This window comes from Henckelia pumila, chromosome 3 (assembly GCF_033568475.1).
Source record: "Henckelia pumila isolate YLH828 chromosome 3, ASM3356847v2, whole genome shotgun sequence".
Lineage (NCBI taxonomy): Eukaryota > Viridiplantae > Streptophyta > Magnoliopsida > Lamiales > Gesneriaceae > Henckelia > Henckelia pumila.
The window spans coordinates 93467637-93492831 of NC_133122.1; the positions used below are offsets into that span (position 1 = coordinate 93467637).

At 40.3% G+C, this 25195-nt stretch overlaps 1 protein-coding gene and 1 pseudogene across 1 annotated transcript; one reads left to right on the forward strand and one right to left on the reverse strand.

The window, feature by feature from the left end:
• Positions 1 to 230: 230 nt before the first annotated feature.
• On the forward strand, positions 231 to 707 carry LOC140889233 (uncharacterized). The gene has a single exon (XM_073296945.1). It carries the CDS (start codon positions 231 to 233, stop codon positions 705 to 707), a length of 477 nt encoding a protein of 158 aa, XP_073153046.1.
• A 1018-nt stretch (positions 708 to 1725) lies between these two features.
• Positions 1726 to 24417, reverse strand: LOC140889234 (probable methyltransferase PMT28; annotated as a pseudogene).
• Between the last annotated feature and the right edge of the window lie 778 nt (positions 24418 to 25195).

The following is a 25195-nucleotide window of genomic DNA, read 5'->3' on the forward strand; positions in this document are numbered from 1 at the left end:
AAAGAGTTGAATAGTTCAAAAGACGCATGGAAGATTTGAAGAAGATCGATGAAAATGCATATGCATGGTTGGCCAAAAAACCTGAACATCACTGGTGCAAGGCATTCTTTAGCACCATCCCCAAATGTGACATACTTTTGAACAATATGTGTGAATGTTTCAACAGTATGATTTTAGAGGGTAAGGAGAAGGCAATAATTCCAATGTTCGAATCGATTAGAAATATGTTGATGGTCAGATTTCAGTTGAATTGGTCAAAGTCTGAGAAGTGGAATGGTGTAATCTGCCCAAAGATTAAAGCAGTGATGACAAAGAATTGCAAGGATGCAGCTGCGTTTAGACCGATGATGGCTGATGAGATGCATTTTCAGATCTTGGGGTTACGCAATCAGCATTATGTTGACCTAAGTAAAATGAGTTGCAGCTGCAGAAAATGGGAATTGACTGGGATTCCATGCCCACATGTTATATGTGTTATTTGGTGCAAAAAAGAAAATCCAGAGGCTTATGTGCATCGTTATTATAGCGTTGAAGCGTATAAACGATGTTATGCAATGTCAATCATGCTAGTGAATGAACCAGAGTTGTGGCCTTTATGTGCCTTAATCCCCCCTTACCACCAATTTATAAAGAAAGAGTTGGTAGGCCAGCGAAGTTGCGAAGACGGGAACCTGATGAAGTACCATCTTAAAACCAAACAAAGCTGAAAGGGATAAGAAGAAACAACAAATGCAAGCGGTGTGGTGGATTTGGCCATAACCAGAGAAGTTTTACCAGACCTAGATCACCACAAAGTAAAGTTGTGGAACAGGAACAGACCATCCCACAAGAATGCAATGAAATGAAGCAAGACGAGAATGAAACACTGGAAGAATACAATGTTATGATTTATGGACGTGAGCTTTTATCACCGTCAAAATTTAACGTCCAGATGACGGGAGGGACCAAATGCGAAAAAATAATGAAACACGAAGGACCATTTGAGCGGCCCGAAAACTCGAGGGACTATTTGAAAATAAGTCACAAACAAGAGGGACGAAAAAGAGCTTTATTCCCTGTTTTTCTAGAGAAACTAAACCATATCATGAAATTTCTAAGATAAAATTAAATTATATTTATAATTTTACTGTTCCCAAAATTAAACTCCAAAGCAACCAACCACATGTTTTGGCAATGGGGGTCATTCGGACCGTGCAAACGAGAATAATCTGGCCTAGTTAAACTCAGAGCCCACGAATAACAAATCTACATCGGTTTTTTTTTAAAAAAACAAACAAACATATAAATAATGGCTTTTGGAAGCAACTTACGTCCGTGCTGGATCACGAATAAATTAATTCTCTAAGGTATGACAAAGGATATATGATGTCATGACCTTGCTGTACAAACTCCAATTCGAGGATATTCAAGAACGTCAAAAAATGACTCTACAAAAGATTGTAAAAATAAAAATATTCAGTTCCATTCCCACTTAGTGAGAAACCCAAGAAAAGCCGAGAAGTGGGAAAATCCAATGATCTAAATACAGAACATTGTCACTAGCCGAATCACACATCTTTATTCATGGTAAGAACGCTGCCCTGATAGGGGCGACGAATGCAGGATAAAGGCTCTATTATATACACTCTAACACCAAGGGCAACACTCATGGTCCGGGGCAAATCCAAAAATTTGGGGACGGTGAAGCCATGTTAGTAGATTCCCAGGTAAAGACCCCCTCCTCGGTCAGGTTCGCAAACTGGATTTCTGGGCACAAAGGAATACCCAATCTCATGTTTTGTGCAAACGTCATCCGGAAAACCCCGTGCAAGCATCAAAGAATATCTTCGAGTTGGATTAAGTATTTCTACCTTGTCACGTCAATGATCACCCAACCACTCGGCCTTACTAGTCGATCCATCTCAACAACGATTGTTACTTGTTTGTTTGTCATCAGATCATGACAACAAAAGGTAAAGCCCTGAAAAATAAATTTTATACACAACGGGAGAGGAGCAGAGCTACATGTTGAAAAATATGAAAGGTAAGTAACACCAAAAGAAATAAGAAAAAAAAAAGTCGTGTTTTGGGATTCCAAAACATCAGAATCGCGTATGTACTCGAACTCCAAGAAAATATTAACGTTGTTTGATCAGCAAGAAGTGCTTAAATGAGATGATCCAAACTATTTTTGAAATTCATATTTAAAATTAGTCAAAAATTAAATGATCATGGGACTGATAATGAGAACAAAGAGCCATATTCACGTATGATAAATGATATTTTTATGCAGATTAAAATCAGAATTCAAGTGAACAGTTTGAATGAAGTTCGCATTTTTTGTCGCACATATTATATCTTAAGCCTGGAGAAGAGATGATCAGCATGCAGTAGGTCAATACGATCTTTGGGTAAACGAACCAAAAGATTCGCACCAGTCGTGGTAAGCACCAATAAGGCCTCGCTCAAAAATAAATGGAAGTGTGTTGGGTGCGATGACAGGAACAATATTCATAACCCAAATCTTCTGGTCTGCAAGCGCAGCAGCAAATCTGTTCAAACATGCGAAAAAATTCAAAGTTTGAGACAGCTTTTTCCGGTGACAAATTGTGTGGGGGTGGTATTGACATTATGCGCTCAAGTAGCGTCAACTATTGGATTGAAGAATCTGATGCTCAAGTAGCTCAACCACGGACATTGTCCAACACTGTAGCCTAGGAAAACAATTGATCTACTCTGAAAATCGAGCTCGAGCCCAAGGGAAACTGAAAAGTATCAACTCAAGCTCCAACTCGAAATTCACCACTAGATAGAGTTTTGAACATGAGTTTGACAGTAGTGAGTTTCTTTTTTCTGGCCGAATATGCCTTGGAGGTTGTTCGAGCTTGATTCGTGAAATAACAAACCAGAGATACCTTATAACAGCTTAATTTGCTTACCCTCCACTTAATTTGCTTTATCATGTCCATTACATTGCGGGATAAGCGGACCAGTCCGATGCCCATTGTCCAATAAAGATAAGATTTGTTCACCAATAGTTTTCCAATGCTCACTGTCAGCAATCAATTTCTCATTGATTCGTTCATCCATTCGGGAAATACATTAAGCCTATTCGGCCATTCTGCCAGGCCATTCCGTCGGCCACGTTGTTCGGATTATCCCTCGGGGATAGTGTGCAGGCAAGTTTTTCAATGGAAAGTACCTGTAACAAATGTACAATTCTTGCTATCACATAAATAAAAAGCAGAATCAAGCAAATAAAACAATCATATGTATATTTTACAATAAAAAAACCTGTTAGGCTCAAAATTAAAAAATAAGTTTCGGCACAAAAGCGAATTGTCCAAATATATGTCTAAATTATGCAAGATGGAAGAGTCGACGAATTGAGTCAAGGGAGTGAGTGGAAGAAGTCAACAACTGCTAGGAAAACTGCTGCACACCTCACATTCAGGTAGCAGAGAGAGGCAGTTTGGAAGAACTAGTGCAAGGAACCCAAGCAACAAAAAGTCGGCGGAACGCAAGTCAGAAACACGATAACTAACAACCTCAAAACATACAAAATGCATTGCACTTCTACAACTTTTCTACAATTTCAATCAGCTCATAATTTTAGTTTTGTTTCCAATTATAAATGTCAACTAGAGATTATTTGTCCATAGCTTTAGAAATTTCCTTATGATTTCTAGCTTTTTTTCGCATCATTTTATTTTGTAGTATTCTGCACTATATCTATCATAATGACAATATTTATTGTCAATTCATGAAGCAATTTTCCCAGATTTTATCTTCATTTTCCCACATTATGTTCTATATTTTTTCGAATCTTGACCAGGGACATTAGAACTGACTGAGCACACGGAGGGCTGCATAGTCAGTACGAAAAGCAAATTAAGATATTCTGTGGTGTTAATCAAATTTCTGCGAAACATCATGCCTAAAGCGTCCCTCAAAATCATTTAGTGCAAACACAAACATGAGATTCCAAAAGTAATACAAGCCTATTTAGGTTGATCCGGACATATTGTTCTCTTCCAACCGATGTGACATAAACAGGAAACTGAGGAATTGAAGTTTTAGTTCCAGTTTCAATAGTGTTTAGACTCTTAAATATAAGCTATTGGAAAGTTTAGTTCCAGTTTCTAGTAGGTTCAAACTCTTAAAATAAGATTATTGGAATCGGAACTTGTGTATCCATCTAATGTTTTAAGGTCCCGAAAACAGCATTAAATTAGACAAATTTAAACTACTTTAAGTTATATCATTTACAATTCTTACTGAAATATTTATTTCGTTTATTGAAATGAAAACAAAATATGTCATCCATATTTTTAGTCATGTAATTTGTTAATCATTACATTTGGTTACTGTGATGACCCTTCAAAATGCACCATTAAATTTTTTTACCTAACAGCTGAAACTGGCAAACAATTAAGTTCAAGTTTAAATCTATCATGCTCGAAAATTTTGGGAGATATTGATATAGAAAAATTCAGAAATTAGAAGGAAGGGGCGAGGCCCCCTGCCTACTTCGGCTCCGCCATTGATCAGTGCAAATGGAATCATGTTCATCACTCCCACCAAGTGCCACGTAAACCATTATTTTTTTTTTTTCAGATTAGCATATATTTATCTTATTTTTAAGCATGAAAAATTTTAGATGTCTGACAAATGATTTAAGCACAGCCATATATAAATGGTAAGGATTGAGCTCGGTGTGATTTACCAGGTAGCCAACGGGGTTCTCATTTTTCCTTGCATAGAGCTGGAACTTTTTTCCTCATCATATCATATATGTCATTTGTTTCTGGAGTTTTTGATATATCTTGACACCTATGTCACTGACCTCATCGGATTTATCAGCCAGGATGTATCCAACAGATTGAGGCTGTCAACATGGACAAAGCTGGTAGAAGAGAAATTCGGATGAAATTATAAACATCATTGCATGGCAAGACACATGACAAACACACAAACTTCTAGAGATCACAAAATAGCGTGAAAATCACACGATGTTTTAGGTAATTTGGGACTAAAAATTCATCGACCGATAGTATGTCGAGGTGTAAAGCAAGAAATATGAATTCCTGGATATTTATAACCATTCTATAGGATAGGGATATTATCTATTTTCAGTATGAATCCATGAACTTTAACGATGGAAATAAGAGCAGGAAACACAATTGCACTTTGTGAAGAGGGAAAGAGTGAGCAAACCTTCTTCAGCTTCAATAGTAACAGTGCTTAGTAGACAAAATAAAATAACCACCATGCCTCAAAATCCGATTCATTTCTAGGATAAGCTTACCACCTGAAATTATAAAACAGGTATTATACCTGTCCTGATAATCAGATAAAATGAACAAAAAAAGAATGACATGAACGAAATAGTTTAAGGGTGACGGCACAAAACCATTTGAATGCCACGAAAATAACTGCAAACAAACCCAACAATGAATTGTACACAAAGACTATCCGCTAGGAAAAGTGAAGTCCTACGCGTTTCACAGGTACTGACAAGCCGCAGGAAAACGACACGTTCCAATGGCAACTATGAGTCAGGTCCACCAGTCCAACTTTCCAACCCGTTTGTAATTGTCAATACATTCTTCTCAAGTAGCGAAGCTGCCAAGCTCGAAACCCTGACAGCCCATAATCTAATGCAACGCGTATGATTTTTCCCCACACAATGTCAGTTACCATCTATAAAGTTCACTCAATCCAACTGAACATCAAATATGCAGAGATACTGTTATAGAAATAGTCGCAACCAAAATATCAAATACAACAAATTTGAAGTATCCCGCAAATGCCAAAAAACAGGTAAAAATGTGTTAACATTAGTTTTAAGTAAGTTCTTCATATCTACTTCACGTCTCAAAAATCTAGAAATTTACTTCATCCCTAAGGTTGACCATTTCACGTAGCCACCTATAAAAATATACATAGAGAGACACAATACAGACACACTTCAGTAGCAGTGCAGACCAAAATGGACAAGTTACCTCTTCTATGGATTCCAGGTAATGCTGGAATTCCGCCTTTGAAAACAGATAGATTCGAGGGAAAAGTACGATATTCTCCAGATTCCACCACCCAATCTTGGGACTTTATAAATTACGCTAAATTTCGGATGTGCCACACAATTTTTTATTAATAAAATCTGCAAGCAACAAAGATTAGCTACATCCCTAATATAACCTATACTACTGTAGGAACAAAGTATACCTTCATTTTGCTCTCAGGCCAGTCCACAGGGCTCACCATAACCGTCCATGGGGAAGCGGAACGAGACACATAACAGCTGTATCTAGGACAACGCCTCTCATGATGCCGATAACTCTGTATCTTTCCTGTCCCACTTTCAATGACAATGCAAGGAATGTAGTATTATACTTGCTTCTAGATGTTGCATAATTTCCATGGTATATCTTGCTTTAGGATCAAATGGAGGACCGGAAATCTTATTCGTCTTCTTCACTGAACTTTATATTTCATCGTCTAGAGTTTCTTGATCCAAGTTTTCCTGCATTAACCAAATCAGGATCCCCTTCCACCTCCTCAATTTCATTACCATCACTCCTCACAACACTTCAACCTTCTTTATCATTTCTTGCCATCTTCCTCCGCCACCTCTTTTGTGTCACCATCTTTCACCTCAGATCCCTCATTCTCTTCGTTATTCGCCCTCAGCCATATTCCTTTCGACGACCTCGAATCCTCATCACCTCTTCTCTCCACATCCCGCCGATTCCACCTTCTCCGGCCTCATTCCTCGGGCTTCATAACACCACAGACCCATTCACACATTTTCTTGACTTTATCATCCAATTCCAGACTTAAATCTCCTTGCTTGCCACTTCATCCTTTGACCATTTCCTGTGTTCCATAACTAATCTTTGAATTACCCGCCTTCCCAGTAGCAGATACAGACACAGGCGTTCCACAATATCAACAAATCTCTCCCTAGACTCAGTGACAGAAAAATTTGAAAACGCAGACCCAGACGAATACAAAACACAAGCCCAAGATTATAACTACTTACAACATCACGAAGAACCCATATGACTGGTACGAGCGTTTAACTTGGCGACCGAAACTTGCAATAGCCATCGCAATTCTACCCAAAACCCAGATTTTTCCTTCCAAAGTACTAACTTTTGGATCAGATTCAGCTAAAACAAGTTAACCACCATCAAGAAAAGCATTAACTTGTAGAATCCTTGGGACGGTAATAATTAGCAGACAATGAAGTTCTAACTGTCTAAAGTAAATACGAAGAAAGATCCAAAAAAAATTGTTCCGATTCTTTAAAATTAACTAAATGCTACCAAACGAAACTCTCAAAACGAAACTCTCAAACGAATGAATGAGTTTCGGTGAACACAATTCGGGATAATGTAGCAGTGTGTTTTGGACCTTTGGTTGGTTGGTTGGTTTTTACAAATTTTTTGAGAATCTCCTCTTACAATGATCACGGGAAAAGAAAGCATAATTTGAATCTCGAATTACGAAGAATGAGTTATTCTCTTTTTCTTTTTTTCTTTTTTAAACAAGAATGAGTTATTCTCTTGTTCTAATCTTAAAAGAAAAATTCTATTCTTAAAACTAGAAAGTTGTGGTCAAAAAACAAATAGTAGTAATCTTTTCAAAGGAATTCGGACCCAAAATGAGAACATTTTTAATTTTTCTTCATTTTTCCTTGTAAATTTTATAAAAGTTTATCAAAATGAAAATATATACATACTAAGGTAGTGTTTGAGAGAACATCTAAAAAACACTTCTCAATTTTTGTTTATCCTCAACAAAATTTTGTGAGCACTTTTTAGCTTTTCTTCAACAAATTTTGTGAAATTTTGTAAGGATAAGAAAATGCTGATAAGTCCAATTTTGTTAAGGATAAAAAAAAGTTGAAAAACGCTTGGTGAGAGTCTATGCTCCTCCCGGAGAGTCTATGAGAAGCGCCCTTATGCATGCGCGTTAGCGCTTGATGTAGCGCTGTTGGGGAGGCTCGTTAGCGCTTGGTGTTGCGCAAGTGATGAGCGCGATAACGCAAGGAGTAGCGCAGATGAGCAGCGCGTTAGCGCATGATTGTGCACTTAAGGAAGCGTAAAGGCGAGGCGGCGCGCATGAGCTGCTGCCCGAAATTCTAAATTCCTGAAAAAATTTCAAAGAAAATCTATAATAGCAGGCCTCCCCAAATTTCCAATAATAATTCAAAAATCAAAATTTCACTAATGAACGAAAATAAAATTAAAGCATAAAAAAAAGAATAAAAAATAAATAAACAATAAAATAAACACAAAAAATTTTTGTTGCCCCCAAAAAACGCTTGGTTTATAGTCGTCACCTCTACATACACCGGTTTTAAGTCTTCCCTTGCTCTTTCACTCGCCAAATTAAATCTCACGAACCGCTTTTTATATTTCGCCCTCTTTTTCGCGTTTTCCTTCTTTCAAAATTGGGCGCTTTCTTCTTTGGCGTTTCAACTTTAATCTCGAACAAAACTCTTTATTGACAGCGCGCGTACATCACAAGCCGTTCAATTAAGCATATTTCTGAATGAGTGGGTCCCCGGTGAGCCAACTTGTGACTAAGGGCATTGATGACTCTTTGTATAAATAATCATTTGTTTGATATTATTTACACTTTTATTAATGGCAATGACTGTATCTTTCTTCATATTGTTAGTTTTTTGATTTACTATTGTTGTTTTGATAAAGACCTTGAATAGACTATAGTGTAATTAAGATGTGGTAGAACATGGATATGTCTATCATGAAACTCAGCGTATAGTCACTGTATAGTCTATAACGGTGTCCTAGTCGATTGAGCCGTCCGATAATAAGGATAAGGATTGCTCGATGTTTGAGACGTAATTTGCTTGCGGAATACCACGACATTGCTAAGGAACATAGAGATGTTCGAACCATGCAAATGGATATTCATACGAAAAATGATCGAACGTTCCCTATCCGGACATTACAAGTGGTTAGCTCTGATCGAGTTGATATAGTCCCGGTTTTGGTTGTACTCCATTTTCCTTACTACTTGAAACATCATTGAGACGCTATATGATAGTACTGGGCTTGGATCTCGGTTACTCTCTCTATTGGGGTCATCAGGTGTCGGGATTGGGTACAGTTACAACACATATAGGAGTCGATTCTCTTGTTGTCAAGGATTCACCACATACTTGCGAGTGTGGAGATCCTATGCGGTCTGAGGAGAGATTTGTGTTTCGATTCGCTGGCCAGCTACATGATGTGTTGGTAAGAAATTTTTCTTAGTAACACATTCGATGTCACTATGTGATCTGCAAGATGGATCTGCTTTTGTTATCGAATCTCGAACTACTCTCGATGAACCTATGGTTGTTGATTCGATCTGCGATATGATGATGAAGGGAACCGTACTGTATGCTAACTCAAATCTATTTGTTATTGTAGGCTCTATCAGTGATTCCCTTGAATCATGGGGCGATGTTGCTAGAACCTCTTACCATGATTCGCTGGGCAAGTAGAAGTTGTTGTGCCGAGACACATATTGTGAGCCCACGGCTTACTGTATCCCGGAACCATTGAGGGTCACACAGTGTAATGGAGTGTTTTTAATCCCCGTTGCGAGATAGTTAAATTTCAGAGTTAAATTTAATGATCCGTTAAGAAGTTGGACTTCTTATTTTAATGAGTAGAGGAGTAAGATTTCCGAAAATGACATAGGGATGGCCATTTGTTGAATTCACTGAATGTCTATTCAAATCAAAATAATGTTATCTTGACTTTAAAAGGTGCAAATATTTTTTCCTGTGCACATTTGTATATTCTGTTTATCAATCGGAGTCACGATGATTGTTTTTTTAATTTCTGAACGTGCTCGTTGCTTGTCGAGCTTGAACTTATGTCTAATTGCCCCGAAGCTGTTAGTGGCCTACATTATAAATAATTTAGTGCTTACAGAAAGACAACACTACAGGTCACAATTTTCGAAAACCTTAATGTAATTTTCTTTCAATAGTCCCCACCCCCGCCTCGCTCTACTACTCGGTAAAATCCAGCCTGTGATGTTGAATGACTGCCTGGTTTAAACAGATCAACTTCGTTAATTCTCGTCGTAGAAACTGTCTGATAGATTTGCTTTGCAATCTATCAGAGGATTTAAATGAGCCTTTTGCGTGGACCCTGATTGAAGAACAGTTCGTCCATCAGTTCCAGGGATATACAACAAGAGCAGAGAAATAGCGTTTGTGCCCAACAATCGCGATTCGAGATTAAAGGTATATAATTTTAGATATCGTTTTTTGATTTTTACATCACTCAATGGTATCGCAATGTTGATATCACTGATGGTTTCGTTCCATATTTAATTTGTGATACGCCATCTATTCCGGGTATCATTCCTATTTGAGCTGATTGCCCTGGTGCCTTCCAACAGTTGTATCAAATCAGGTTGCTCAGATAATGCAACTTTATTATGCGATTGTACAAAAATATTTAAAGCCTCGGGGGGTGTTATCAATTATAAAAAATATGTATATTGTTATTTTTTTTTTCGGGCTACAACCCCCAGCGCTTGGGTCGCTGCACCGGGGCAAGGCAACGATCGTCGCTGCCCCCAGCGCCGTGCGCCGCCCTGTTCAACTCCCTTGGGAGATCAAGCATAGGTAGATGGAGGTTGCCCTGCAGACTTTAAGTCTAAATAGAAAGTGAACAAAAAAGTATTAGGATTGCATTGCATACTGCTTTATCCAACCTAGGATTGAACTATAGTCTCGTAATTGGCAACCACGGGTCGATTTAGTATGGAATCGATCATCCTATATAATAGGAGATGTGTTGGTTCATTTTGTAGACAAAATTGTGTGAATTCACCAAGCATAACTAATTTTTTATAATGATGAGACAAAGTGTTATAAAGTAAATACCCTCATTTTAAATTTGATTTTTAAAATTGATATCAAGATAAATAAAGGAAATTTAAATTGGTTTTAATGTTCCTACCTGTCCATCATACGATCAATGTATGAGATCACCCGCTATACGGTCCGGCTCTTAGTATTGGGGGGGCCCGTTCGTACGAAAGCTGTTCATTGGATCGACACAATGTTGTAAGTTGGGTGAAACTCCCTTAGCATCGGCTCATATTATTGGGGGATCCTCAATGCGACCGTCCATCACAACTTAATATTGATTGGTCATCTTGCAATGTCACAATAAAACGGCTTCATAGTTGGTCCCTTATTTTGACAGGAGGTAAATACGTGGAGGTTGCTTTGGAAGCAATTGGGCATCTTCCTTGTTGAAAATTATGGTTGGCTGATAGGATTCGGGACCATAAAGTTTGTCAATTGGACTCCATATTCGCACTAAGGATAACAGTTTCCCGTGCTCACGAGAGAGTAGTGAAATCGTTAAAATAGTGTGAGTGAGATTCATAAAATATAATATCGCCGATTTTATGTCTTATTTAGTTTCTTAAACATTCTCTGATATTGTTCATGGGTTCCTGCAGTTTGTCATTAGATGAATTCGCGTAATCCACTTTTCTCGATCCTCGCACAAAATAAGTTGACTGGCGCAAACAATACATGACTGGTTCCGTAAGTTGAAGATTGTCTTGACTTCGGAGAAGATGCTCTACGTGTTAGAAAAATCTCCTCCGAAGGAAGCCCCAGCTGACGGAGTCCAGAGGAGTGAGCCAAACTTGTATTCATGGTGGGACCACTATCAAGACCATATGCTATAGGCTAGCCTCGATGTCTGATTAACTCCAGAGGCGATTTGAGGACACCGTGATTCTCTGACATTCACGTTCAACTCAAGAATCTTTTTGGGGCTCAATCGAGGGCTGAAAGGTTCGCTACGTGTAGAAGATCTAATTACGTGTCGCATGCGTGAAGGGACTTCGGTCCGTGAATCATGGGGAACGAGTGATTTGGATCATACAGAAGTTGGTAACCCTTGATTTGGTGTTGGAGCTTGAACTCAACGTGGAGATAAACTACTTCTTTCTCGTCCTTCTTTCGTTTGACGGATGTGTGGTGAATATCAATATGAACTATATAGAGGCCCATCCCGTGATGAGATGGTCAATATGCTTATGACATATGAAATCCACATTAAAGAAGGATAAACCGGCTTTCTTGGTGGGCTCCTCTTCTTCTGCGAAGAAGGGGCCAAGGATAAAGGGCAAGAAACGTTCTGCCCCAGCCCTAGAAAATCGAACCCGAGAAGAAGGCCAAGACAAAGGCTTCAAACAGGGAAAAATCCAAGGAGGTTTGCCCATTACTGCAAGAAGCCCGGTCATTGGAAGCGTAACGCCAAGGAAAATCTTGAGCAGTTGCGAACTGCGAAGGGTATGTTCTATATTGACATAAATTTTTCACTTAATACTAAAACTTCTTGGGTAGTGGATAACGGATTGTGGTATCTCACAATTTGCAATGATTTGCAGGTGATGACAAGAAGTCGCTAGGCTTAGAATGGGTGAACCCCAGCTGAGGCTCGAAAATGGTTCCAGAGTTGAAAGCTTAAAGCCGTGGGAGATGTTTATTTAAGTTTGCAGAACGGTTTTAAAGTACTTTTAAATAATAGGTTTTATTTGTTCCGGATGTGCTTAAAAACATTATTTCTGTTTTTATGCTTGTTAGAGATTGGTTATGTCTTCGCAATTTTGTGAATGTATTTGCAAGATTTACCAAGAATGAATGTTTGATTGGATATGGACAACTGGAAAACGAGCTATACAACTTATAACTAAAAGACGTTCCAATAAATTATGTTGATAAACCGGCATCAACTCAAACAAACGGCAAATCGATAGCCAAAAACCCGGCAAACCCTTTGGCAACCAGGCAAGGTCATATTTCCTCCTCAAGGAGGATGAACAAGCTAGTGGGAGAGGGCATGTGTTTGATATTTCTGATTCTGAAACTCTCGACCGACTTGTGGATCCTGCCTGAAAGGAAAAAGTGACGAAATCTCCTTGTAAGGGGAAACCTGAGCGTAGTCAAAATCTGTTGGATTTGATCCATTCAGAATGTTTGTGGTCCATTTAAAGGTGGTACTCAAAATGGCCACACCTACCTTCATTACCTTTACGGATGATTATTCGAGGTTATGGGTAGTTATATTTAATGAAATATAAGTCTGAAGCGGTTGAAAAGTTCAAAAAATTCAAGGCTGAAGTAGAAAACAAAGCTAGGTAAAAGTAATATTAAAGCACTTCGAATCGGATCGAGGTGGAGAATATTTAAGTACCGAGTTTTTGGACTATCTAAAAGAGAATGGGATTCTCTCTCAGTGGACTCCTCCTATTACACCACATCTTAATGGTGTATCGGACAGTCGTAATCCGAACATTTGTTGGACATGGTTCGGTCCCATGATGAGCTTCACTGAGCTTCCACCTTCGTTTTGGTGCTAGGCGGCTTGAAACAGCGGTATTGTTGTTGTACAACGTCCACACTAAAGCAGTGTACAAAACACCCTAATACGAGTTATGGAGATGGCAAAACTCCGAAGTATTCGTACTTAAGGATTTGGGGATTTGCCGCTTACGTGATTCGGTCGGTGTGTATTTCAATTACCGCAATTTGCATGCGCATTCCCCTATTCGAAGGTGGAAGCTCTGTGATGCTCATCATGGACCGTTACCATGGGCTACAATGTTCGTTGACTCGCTCCTGTACACCATGAAAGTGGTGTCATATTGTTGTTGAACAACGTCCACTCGAAAGCAGTGGACATAACACCAGACTAGTGTTATGGAATGGCAATGGCGCCTATATTTTCGTACTTGTGGATTTGGGGATGTCCTGCTTACGTGAAAGCGGACGGTGGTAGATAAGTTGGATAGTCGAGCCATCTTATGTGATTTTGTATGGGATCCGAAGAATTCAATCAATATTATTTCTAATATCCTGCTTAAACTATGGTGTTTGTGTCAAGGAATGCCACCTTCTTGGAGAAGATTTTCTTATGTGAAGATATAGAAAGGCGAGATGATGGATCTCGAAGATATTCGAGAAGAACCCGTATACAAAATAACGATTCCCTTCTCCTCTGAACCATTTCTGGACACACCGGGACCTTTCGTTCCGAGAAGTACTTCTAGACCTCCTTATGCGTATATGGTCTTCTTCGTGAAGGGGATCTAGATGATTCCCATGTGGGATATGATCCAAGAAATATCAAGGAAGAAATTTCTGATGCGGATTCAAAGTGATGGCTTGAAGCTATTGCTGTCGGAAATTAGATTCGATGCACTCACATATCCCAAGTTTGGTCTTTAGTAGATCCTCCCGATGGTAGTGGTCCTTAGGGTTAAAATGATTATACTAGAGAAAGCTTGGGCCTGATTGTTAGGTATTGACCTACAAGGCACGATTGGTGGCAATTGGTTATACTCAAAGACAAGGAGTTGTATATGTATGAAACCGTTCAAACCAGTTGCATTGTTCAAGACCAGAAGAAGCCTTATTGCCAGCTCTGCATTGGGATGACTATGAGATATGGCAAATGGAGGTGAAAACTGCTGTTCTTAAAATACATTAAGGAAGAAATCGTATAAGAAGCATCTGAGGGGTACACTTCCATGGGAAGCGAGCATATGGTATGGTATGCAAGCTTCAAAGATCAGTTTATGGTCTAAAACAAGCATCAAGAAGTTGGAACCTATAAGTTGATGGGAAAACAATAAAAGATGTTGGTGTTCTGCAAGAATCCGGAGGAACCAGGTCGTGTACAAGATAGTAGTTAAGGATGCTGTGACATGCTTAGTACGTTATGTTGATGACAACCGATCTCATTGGGAATGATGTAGGGATGTTGCAGGTCAACAAAGATATGGTTATCAAGGTAAATTCCTCGATGAAGGATTTGGGTGAGGCATCCGATTTGCTTGGGATACAGATCTATAGAGATAAAACTAAGAGAAGGATAGTACTCACGCAATCAACCTACATCTCACACCCTATTGAAACGGTTTTCTAATGGATGGGTCCAAGAAAGGACATCTACCCATGTGTCAGTGAATTTCTCTATCCATGTCTAGGGGTACCTACTGATGATGATTAGAGAATAAGACTCATGGTCCATATGCGGCTCCAGAGGTAGTATCATTGTTTAATTGGATGATATCTAACCCGAACAGATGGTAGCATTTGCTCTGAGTGTCACGAGCAGAAAGCAATCTAATCCCGGTCTATTGCATTGGAAAGAATCCGTGAAAACATTCGGATAAGTACTTGCGAATGACTAAGAAGATGTTCATGGTATATTGAGGAAGAGAACTAAAATTGATGAGGCGTATACCGACTCTAGCTTCACAAGGGACGTGGATGACTCGAAAGTCATCATCTGGATGTTGGGTGCATCCTCTAATGGCGGTGCTTTCTCTTTAGGGGGAGGTCCATATAGGACACCACACATCGAGTCCACCACTGAAGCATATACATTATAGCTTCTCGCTGCTAAAGAGGCCGTTGGGATGAGGTATTGCGTCAAAGAGTTGGGCGTCCATTCCGGAAGTTGTTGGCCCAGTCCCGGTATACCTTTACAAACACGGGTGCCCGTTGCGCAGGCAAAGGTACCAAGGTCGCATCTATAGAGCCAATCACGTATCTTAGGAAATACCACATCAGCCGGGAGATGGTGGAAAGTGAGACATCACCTCTGTCGAAAGAGTGGCCTCTTCTGCAGACAATGACGCGGATCCAATTACTAAACCCTGTGCCATGACCATTATGTGACAAACATCGTGAATCAATGGGTCTACTTAGTATCTTTAGTTGCGTGTTAGGGCATAGTGGGAGATTGAACGAGTGGGTGCCCGGTGAGCCATAATTGTGGCTAAGGGCTTTGATGACTCTTTGTTATAAACAATCTTTTGTTTAATATTATTGAGGCAAACTTTTTATTAATGGCAATGACTTTTTCTTTCTGTCATATTGTTATATTGTGATATACGATTGTTGTTGTTGGGATAAAGACCTTGAATATACTATAGTGTATGTAAGATGATGGTAGATAGAACATGGAGTTGTCTATCATGATAACACATCTTATAGTCCACTGTATATTCTAAACTGTTCCTAAGTTACAATTGAGCCGTCCGAGTAATAAGGATTAAGGATCACTCGAGTTAGAGAAGACTAGCATTTGCGATGCGGAGTACCACGTTTCATTGGTAAGGAACATTGTAGATGTTCGAAGGCATGGCAAATGGGAGATTCCATACGATGATATGATCGAAATCTACCCTATCCGGAGTTTCCAAGTGGTTTATGCAATTATCGAGTGGATATAGTCCGCGGGTTTGGTTGTACTACCATTAGTCCTTACTACTTTGAAACAGCATTGGAGGACTCCTATATGCTAGTTCTGTGCTTTGACTCGTTACCGACTCTAATTTGGGGTCACATCAGGTGTCGGGATTGGGGTACAGTACAAAGTTACAACACATATACGGAGTCGATGCTTTGTTGTCAAGGATTCACCACATACTTGCGGCAGTGTGGATATACTATGCGGTCTGAGGAGATATTAGTGTGACGGAAGCGCTCTCTGGCCAGAGTACATGATGTGTTTTAAGAAATGGTTTCTTAGTAGCACTGGCGATGTCACCTATTTGATCTTCAAGATGGATTACATAGTTATCGAATTATCGAAAACGGTCTCTCGATATATACCAAGGGTTGTTGATTCGATCGGGATTTATGGATGAAGGGAACGTTTACTGAAGACTAACCAAAATCGATTGGTTTCTTGTAAGGCACTATCAGTGATACCTAGGAAATCAATGGGGCGATGTTTGCTAGACGCTCTTACCATGATATCGATGGGCAAGTCGGAAATTGTTGTTCCGAGTCACAAGGAGTGATGAGCCCACGGCTAGCTGTATCCCGGCAACCATTAGTGGGTCACACTAGTGTATTGGAGTTAATCCCCGTTGAGATAGTTCAAATTTAAATGAGTTTAAATTTAATGTAAGCAAAGAAAGTTGGGACTTTTCTTATTTAAGAGTAGAGGAGTAATGATTTCCTAATAAAATGACATCTAGGGATGGCCATTTTGAAATGCCACTGAATTCAGGATTCAAAAAAAATTTATCTTGACTTTAAAAAGTGCAGAAATGGTTTTTGTGCACTATTGGTGAAATCGGTTTATCCAATCGGTGTCACGATGAATTTTATATTAATGTTCTGAACATGCGGGCTTTGACTTGTCGGGCTTGAACTTATGACCTAATGGGCCCTAAGCTGTTAGTGGACTACATTATAAATAAGTTATTGCAGTCCAAAAAATTACACACAACAGGTCACAATTTTCGAAAAAGTAAGTATTTTCTATTCAATTAGTGGCCGCCCCCACCCTCCCTCTCTACTCGGTGAAATCCTGCTCTGTGATTTTGAATTACAGTCTTGGTTTAACGGATCAAATGGTCGTTAATTCTCTTCGTAGATACTTCTGTATAGATTGTGGTAGTGCAAATCTATCAGAGGGATTAAATATCCGTTGTCGTGGACCTGATTGAAGAACAGTTCGTCCATCATTTCCAGGGATATACAACAAGAGCAGAGAAATCTGTTTGGTGTCCAAAATCTCGATTCGAGATTATAGGTAAAAATTTTATAATCGTTATTTGATTTTTACACACACAAGTTAATCGTTAAGGTTGATACCCATTTGGGAATCGTTCCATATAAAAATTTTAACGTGTTAACTTCCGCTGCACCGGGTAACATATCCTAATTGATCTGATAGCCGCGTTTTCCAACAAATTCTTCGATGGGTGGATTAGGTGTCTGTTCGTAAAGAGATTATAAATCACTCGTTCGCACGCTCACACCCTTCGACAATTCCCCCCTTCTTCAAATTCAATTTTGGCATTCCGTTGTGGGCAAGAATGGTCTTCCAAAATTCAGTGGAGCGACCATGATCTGCTTCTATGTCCAAAGATCAAAAAATAAAATCCGCGGGGTTTATGAATTAATCCAATTTGAGTAGAACATCGTCAACAATTCCAAGTGGGTAGGTACTGCTGCTATCCCGCCAACATCAATGATATCATGGTCGATTTCATCTCTCCAAACTCGACGGCCCTGTAAATAGATAATGACATTAAATTTATAAATACTGGCCCCTAAATCACAAAGTGCAGTAGTAAAATGAGAACCACCAATAGAACAAGAAATAGTAATACTACCTAGATCCTTAAACTTTTGTGGCTTCTTCTTGTGTAGAACGGCACTACAGCTTCAGTTAGACCTCACCACCTCAGTCTCGAGCAGCCTCGTTTTCTTGGACCATCACCTCCTTGATGATCTTTGCATAATTCCGGTAGAAATTATTTGTTCCAAAGCTTCAGCAAAGGGAATGTTGATATGATTTTTCCTGGTAATCTCCTAGAATTTGGAGAACTGCTCATCTAAAACTTTTCGTTGCTAGATCCTCTGAGGATATGGCAGTGGAGGCTTGTACATCGGTTTCACCCTCTGTTCAGGCTCCGTATTCTCGACTTCCTTCTCTTCAACTACAGCTTTCGTAGTCCTGTCGGATTGCTGGATTTCGTCTCTATCTTCTTGCCTTTAATACACTCTTAAACATGATATCATTGCACTCTCTCCGGCGGATTTACCTCGGTGTTGCTAGGGAACTGGCCCCGGTTGTTGTCGTGCCATGCGTTCGCCAACTGCCTTGCTATCCTCCATGGATTGCAATACAGCACCCATGTTGGCCATGTGTGTCGCAAGCCTTCCAGGCTGGCTCAGTCCTCGTCAGTTCTCTTACTCGATTCCTGCACGAAAGTACTAAACAACATCCTTCCAAAGATGACTTAACCTCACCCTGAATGGAATGAACCCCGGAGGATGCAACTACATTGTTATTGTTAGCATAAGAAAAATTTTCATGAATTCCTCTAACTATATGTAAGAAGTATTGGGAATATGGGGACCTCGGATAGCCTCCCAAAACCTCTCTGATTGTATGGACTGCTCTTGTTCAGGATAGTGAGATTCGTCCCATAGACACCCGGAACACATGCTGGTTTCGGAACACTCGCTAGTCAGGCAATGCAGCTAACCTGTGTAGTCGTTGCAGAGAATTGAGCGGTGATCGATGTGAGATGGAGCACTGCATACAACCAACTAGATCTTGACCCTCATAACGCTTGATGGCCTTTGTAAACGATTGGACCGTCATCTGTTCCAAGCAGATCGTAGGCCTGTACATGTACCGTGGCAAATTTAGTACCCCCAGCAGCAGAATCCACAGTCATCCGCCTAGGCGCATTTAGTCCCTTGTAAAACCACGCGAACTGTTCCCAATTTGCAAAATTGTGGATAGGACAACAGCTTAATAATTCTTTATAACTTTCCCATGCCTCGTAGAGCTGTTCAGACTCCATCTGCCGGAAAATGCTGATTTCGATTCTGCAATTTGGTGGATTTTGGCAGGTGGAAAAGTTTTGGCAAGAAATTTTTCTGGCAGTTCCCTCCCAATTAGTAATGGCTCCTAGCGGCAGTGATTGCAACCAACTCCTTGCTTGATCCCTGAGTAGAAATCGAAAACAAGCGTAAGCGTAAAATATCCTCAGACACACCAGTAAGTGTTACCGTTAATAAAAAATCGGTGATCCTCCAAGCTTGAGTAGGTGTAGGTGAGGAGCAGCAGTGGCGCTCCCATTAAATTGGTGCTGTTGAACCATGTTGGACAAGGCAGGCTTTAGCTCAAAAATGTTATCATTGGTAGTTCCACGAGCTATTCCAGAGTAGTGAGCCTGGATTACTTACTGGCCTGAAGTGAGCGCTGATTGGCACCAGGGGAGCGTTGATTTACTTCTTCTTTAGCCATGTTCCTGATCTTTTTGTTTTTTTTTCGTTCTTTTCGTCTCTGCTCCAAAGCACGTGCAGTTCGCTCGTTCTTCGGGCCAAACAGTAAAGAATTCGCACGGGGAGAGTCGTCCCACAAAATGCAATCAAAAATAAGAAGAAATTAATTGTTAAATTAAAATAAAATAAAAAACTCTAAATTAAAATCTTACTAAGGGAAACAAGACTAAAAATAATAAAAATTTACTCCCCGGCTACGGCGTCAAAAACTTGTTGTGTAATATAGTCGCCAAGCGAACGAGTGTCAAGGTTTAATATAGTGAGAAAATCAAGTATCGATCCCACAGAGAGTTAAGTAAAAATATTCAGTGTTTGTAAGTAAAATAGTCTAATACGTTATCTAGAAAATCAAAATCCTCGCATAATTTTGCAGAATAATAAAAGATTCAATGATTTGTAATAGCACCAACACAACTGTCAGAAATAATCAATCTAGAAAAATGGTCTAGAGTGTTATATTTTCACCTGGGTTCAAGAACATTCAATCCTAATTAATTGAGTTTCATGATTGCTTGTCAATTAATAGCCAAGAACACGTTAAGTGTATTATTTTCCCTCGCCCGATGGCCAAATAAAATAAAGCAACTACAATTCAATTTCCTATATCCCTATTTAGATAATCTACTTGCAGTGATCAATTCGAAACAATGTTTTTTTTAAAAGCTCTGTTAAAATTATATACTCTCCCGAGTTATATAAATAATTAACAGTGTATTTTCTAATGGTCCTATTCAAAATCTCCTCTCCCGAGTGCCAGATTTCAAATAAATATAACAATTCAATTATTGATCAGGTAATTGAAAAGACAATCAATTCTAGAAAAACAATTAATCTAGAAGAAACTCAATTCAATAAAATCAAAAATTCATGAAAGCGTCTACACCAGGTTTCATCAACCTCTAGACTTAAAAAGTTTAGTTCATAATAAAATTTTGAATAAAACAATAATTCATAAATCCAGAAATATTTAGAATTAAGTAAACAAAAGATAAAGAAAACAAATCCGTCGTCGACACCGTGTTCGGTCGATCAATATCCGTCTTCGTTCTTCAAGTATGCCCAAAATCCTTCAGAAAATCTCACGTTCAAGTCTCTGATCTGTACGTAAGATATGTGTGTGGAGGCTAACCCCCTTGAATCTGATGAAAAATCCCTTTTATATCGTTATGAGAAGCCCAGCTAAGAGCCCAAGAAATTATTAAAAGTTTCCTTCCCGATAAAAAATCCCACAGGCGCGGGCGCTCCAAATAATCGAGGCGGACGCGTATACGTCTCTGACTTCAATCTTCAATCTTCACGTGAACAGCGCGATAGCGCTTCTTCAAGCGCTAAAAGCAAGCGCTGAAATTTGAAGCCCATTAGGAAAGCCCATTAATCTTTCTTGTCTGTTCTTTTCCTGACTTCTCTTCTCTTCCTTTTTATTTTCTTCTCTCTTCTAAATTCTTATTTTTCTCTTCTTTTCCACAACACTTCAATAATTTCCTTCAACCACAAAAACAACAAAACTCCGCATAAATCTGCTCGAAACAAATAATTAACAATTAAAATCATATATAAATTAAGTGTATAAAATACACTTATCAAGAGGTCTAAGCAACCCTGCTGGATGCTGATTCTCTGCCTTGACTTGCTTACAAGTCAAGCACTCTGATACGAATAGTTCGATGTCTCTCTTCATGTCAGGCCACCAATACAATGATTGCAAATCTCTGTACATCTTCGTACTTCAGGGATGAATAGAGTACGGAGATGTGTGAGCCTCCATTAAGATCTCTATCCTCAACTGATCAACGTTCAGTACCCACATCCGACCACGGTACTGAACAATGCCATCAACAACAGTATAAAGGAGATTGCCCTTGGCCTCATCTCTCTGCCTCAATCGCTGTAACTCCTCATCAGCAGGCTGTCCATCTCTGATCCGATCTCGAAGATTCGGATGTACTGTCAACACTGCCAAACTCGGCGCATGCCCGTCCGAGTAGAACTCCAACTCAAACCTCTAAATCTGTCTCTGAAGTGGAAACTGAACTGACAAGAAAGATACCACTGATGTCTTCCAACTCAAAGCATCGACCACTACATTAGCTTTACCCAGATGGTAGTTAATGTCACAATCATAATCCTTCACCAGCTCTAACCATCTGCGTTGCCTCATGTTCAACTCCTTCTGGGTGAAGAAGTACTTGAGGCTCTTGTGATCGGTGAAAATCTTGCACTTCTCGCTATACAGATAGTACCTCCAGATTTTCAACGCAAATACTACTGCTGCAAGATCTAAATCATGCGTCGGATAATTCTGCTCATGAATTTTCAGCTGTCTCGACGCATACGCAATAACCCTGTCACACTGCATAAGTACGGAGCCTAAACCCAGCTTAGACACGTCGGTGTACACCACTAACTCCTCGTGTGCTACTGGCATCGCCAACACTGGCGCAGAAGTTAGTGCTTTCTTCAACTGGTCAAAGCTCCTCTGACAATCAGGACTCCACACAAACTTCGCATTCTTCTAGGTTAAGGATGTCAAGGGCACTGCAATAGAAGAAAAGCCCTTGATAAACTTTCTATAGTATCCTGCCAAACCCAAGAAACTGCGAATCTCCAATGCATTCTTCGGAGTCCCCCAATTCTGCACTGCCTCTACCTTAGACTGATCCACTGCTATCCCGTCTCTAGAAACAACATGGCCAAGAAATGCCACCTGCTCAAGACAAAACACGCACTTGCTGAACTTCGCATACAGTTGATGCTCCCTCAAAGTCTGCAAAGCTGTCTGCAAGTGTTGTCCATGATCCTCGATGCTCCTCGAGTAAATCAATATATCATCAATAAACACTATGATATACTGATCTAGATACGGCTGAAATACACGGTTCATGAGATCCATGAATACCGCTGGAGCATTGGTCAACCCAAATGGAATCACCAAGAACTCGTAATGTCCATAACATTTCCGGAAAGCAGTCTTGAACACATCTGCATCTTTAATCCGCAATTGATGATAACCAGATCGCAGATCGATCTTGGAGAATATCGAGGCTCCCTGCAACTGATCGAATAAGTCCTCTATCCTTGGCAGTGGATACTTATTCTTCACTATAACCCTGTTGAGCTCTCCGTAGTCAATACACAATCTCATGCTGCCATCCTTCTTCTTCACGAATAATACTGGCGCTCCCCAAGGCAAAAAGCTAGGGCGAATAAAGCCTTTCTCCAATAATTCCTGAATCTGCTCCTTCAACTCTTTCATCTCGGTTGGAGCAAGTCGGTATGGTTCCTTAGAGATAGAACTCAATACTGAATTCCACCTCTCTCACTGGTGGAATTCCTGCAACGTCATCCGGAAAGACATCCGGAAATCATGAACAACATCTATATCTTGTAAAGATCTACTATCCGGTTCTTACGCTGTAACAACACTGGCCAGAAACCCCTGGAAACCTCGTCGCAATAATTTCCTCGCACGAACAAAGGAGATAATATTCAAAACACTGCTGCTTTGAGATGCAAAGAAAATAAACGAGTTGCCCTCAGCAGGTTTCACTGATATTATTCTCCGACGGAAATCAATCGAAGCTCCATTAACTTTCAGCCAGTCCATACCCAAAATCAAATCAAACCCGGTCATCCGCAAAACCACTAGATCAGCCTTGATGGAGTGTCCCTGTAGCTCTAAATCCAAACCTCTGATGATGTTAGTGGTAGTAAGAATCTGCCCAGACGGAATGGTGACATCATACCCTATGGTAACAACCTCATGTGTGATACCTATCCGTCTGATAAAATCCAGGGAGATAAACGAATGCGTGGCTCCTAAATCAAGAAACGCAAACATGGAGTTGCCCCCGACTAGAATTCTCCCTGCACGCAGAAAATCCCAACCATTGCATACCAAAACTTAAGTTACCCAAAGATAATTTACTAATAACCCCTTACTTCTAATCACAAGAAAACATAATTCTTACACTATTCATACAGATTGATAACCCAGATAACATGCCTTCGATAACCAAGACAATTAAATCATAAATTTTCGAAGTAAGAGATAGGATATACCAGTGATCAAGGAGGTATCTGGGTCTGCCTCCTCGGCCTGCATAAAAAACACCCTCCCAGTGGTGTTCCTCTTCCTTGGACAGCTAGCAGACATATGCCCGACTCCTTGCAATGATAGCAAACATTCGACCCAACCAGGCACTGGCCCGAATGCGGCCTCTGACACTTCGGACAAAGAGGAACTCCTCCAGGGTTAGGGGCCGCGTCCCTCTGCTGCTGCTGCTGGCGTCCCAGAGGCCTCTGCGGTGGTCTCTGTTGAATCGGGCCCTTGGATGGCCCAGTGAACTGCTTTTCGCAGGGGGCTGCAAAGATGGTCGATGATACGCTGGCTGGAACGGCCTATTGCTCTGCTGCTCTCGCAGGATTTCCTTCCTGCCATCCTCAGATTGAAGAGCCCTACTCACTGCTGCCTCGTAGGTAGCCACATCCATCTTGCGTACATCATGCTTGATGTCCGCCCGAAGCCCATCAATAAACGACCTCATCTTCTCCGAGCATCTCCCGCAATCAGGGGCACAAAGTAACACCCCCGCTCAAATTTCTTGATGTACTCGACTACTGACTTGTCTCCCTGTCGGAGACTCATGAAATCTCGAATCATCTGGCTACGTAAGTCCTCGGTAAAGTACTTGGCGAAAAACATCCGCCTAAAATCCTCCCAAGACAACGTCTCCAGGTTCACCCCTCGTACTGCGCCCTCCCACCAAAGGGCCGCATCATCCCTCATCATGTACACCGTACACCTCACCTTGTCTGCATCAGTCAAACCCATATAAGCAAAGATGCTCTCCAAGGAATGGATCCACCCCTCAGCAACGAGTGGATCGGTGGTGCCAGTGAACTCCTTCGGTCCCTTCTTCTGGAACCGCTCAGTGACACCCTCATCATGAGACAACCCAGGCCGTGTGGTCTGATGCTCTAATAGCCTGGTAATCCCCACCATCATATTAGCACTGGCCCTCTCCAATGCTGAAAGCTGCTCAAGTGGATGAGGTGGAGGTTGAGGTTTGATCATCTCTACGGCGTGTAATTCCGTCTAGTAACCATTAACTTGCTTCACCACAACTATTTCTTCACGTAAATCGCTATGCATTAACGAATTATTAAACAAACTTTCTTAACCTAAACTCTTTTAACCATAAACACATGTTCTTGCCTTTGGTCCCCCTGCGCCTAGTAAAATCGATATTAAACCATTTAAAATTTACAAGACCGGTAGTGTGGCTTCTGAGTTTCACGTAGCAAACTAGTCACCCCTCCAAA

What these genes read in the sequence shown, in the direction of transcription:
- LOC140889233 (XM_073296945.1), top strand. Translation starts at nt 231, where the DNA reads ATGGTCAGATTTCAGTTGAATTGGTCAAAGTCTGAGAAGTGGAATGGT.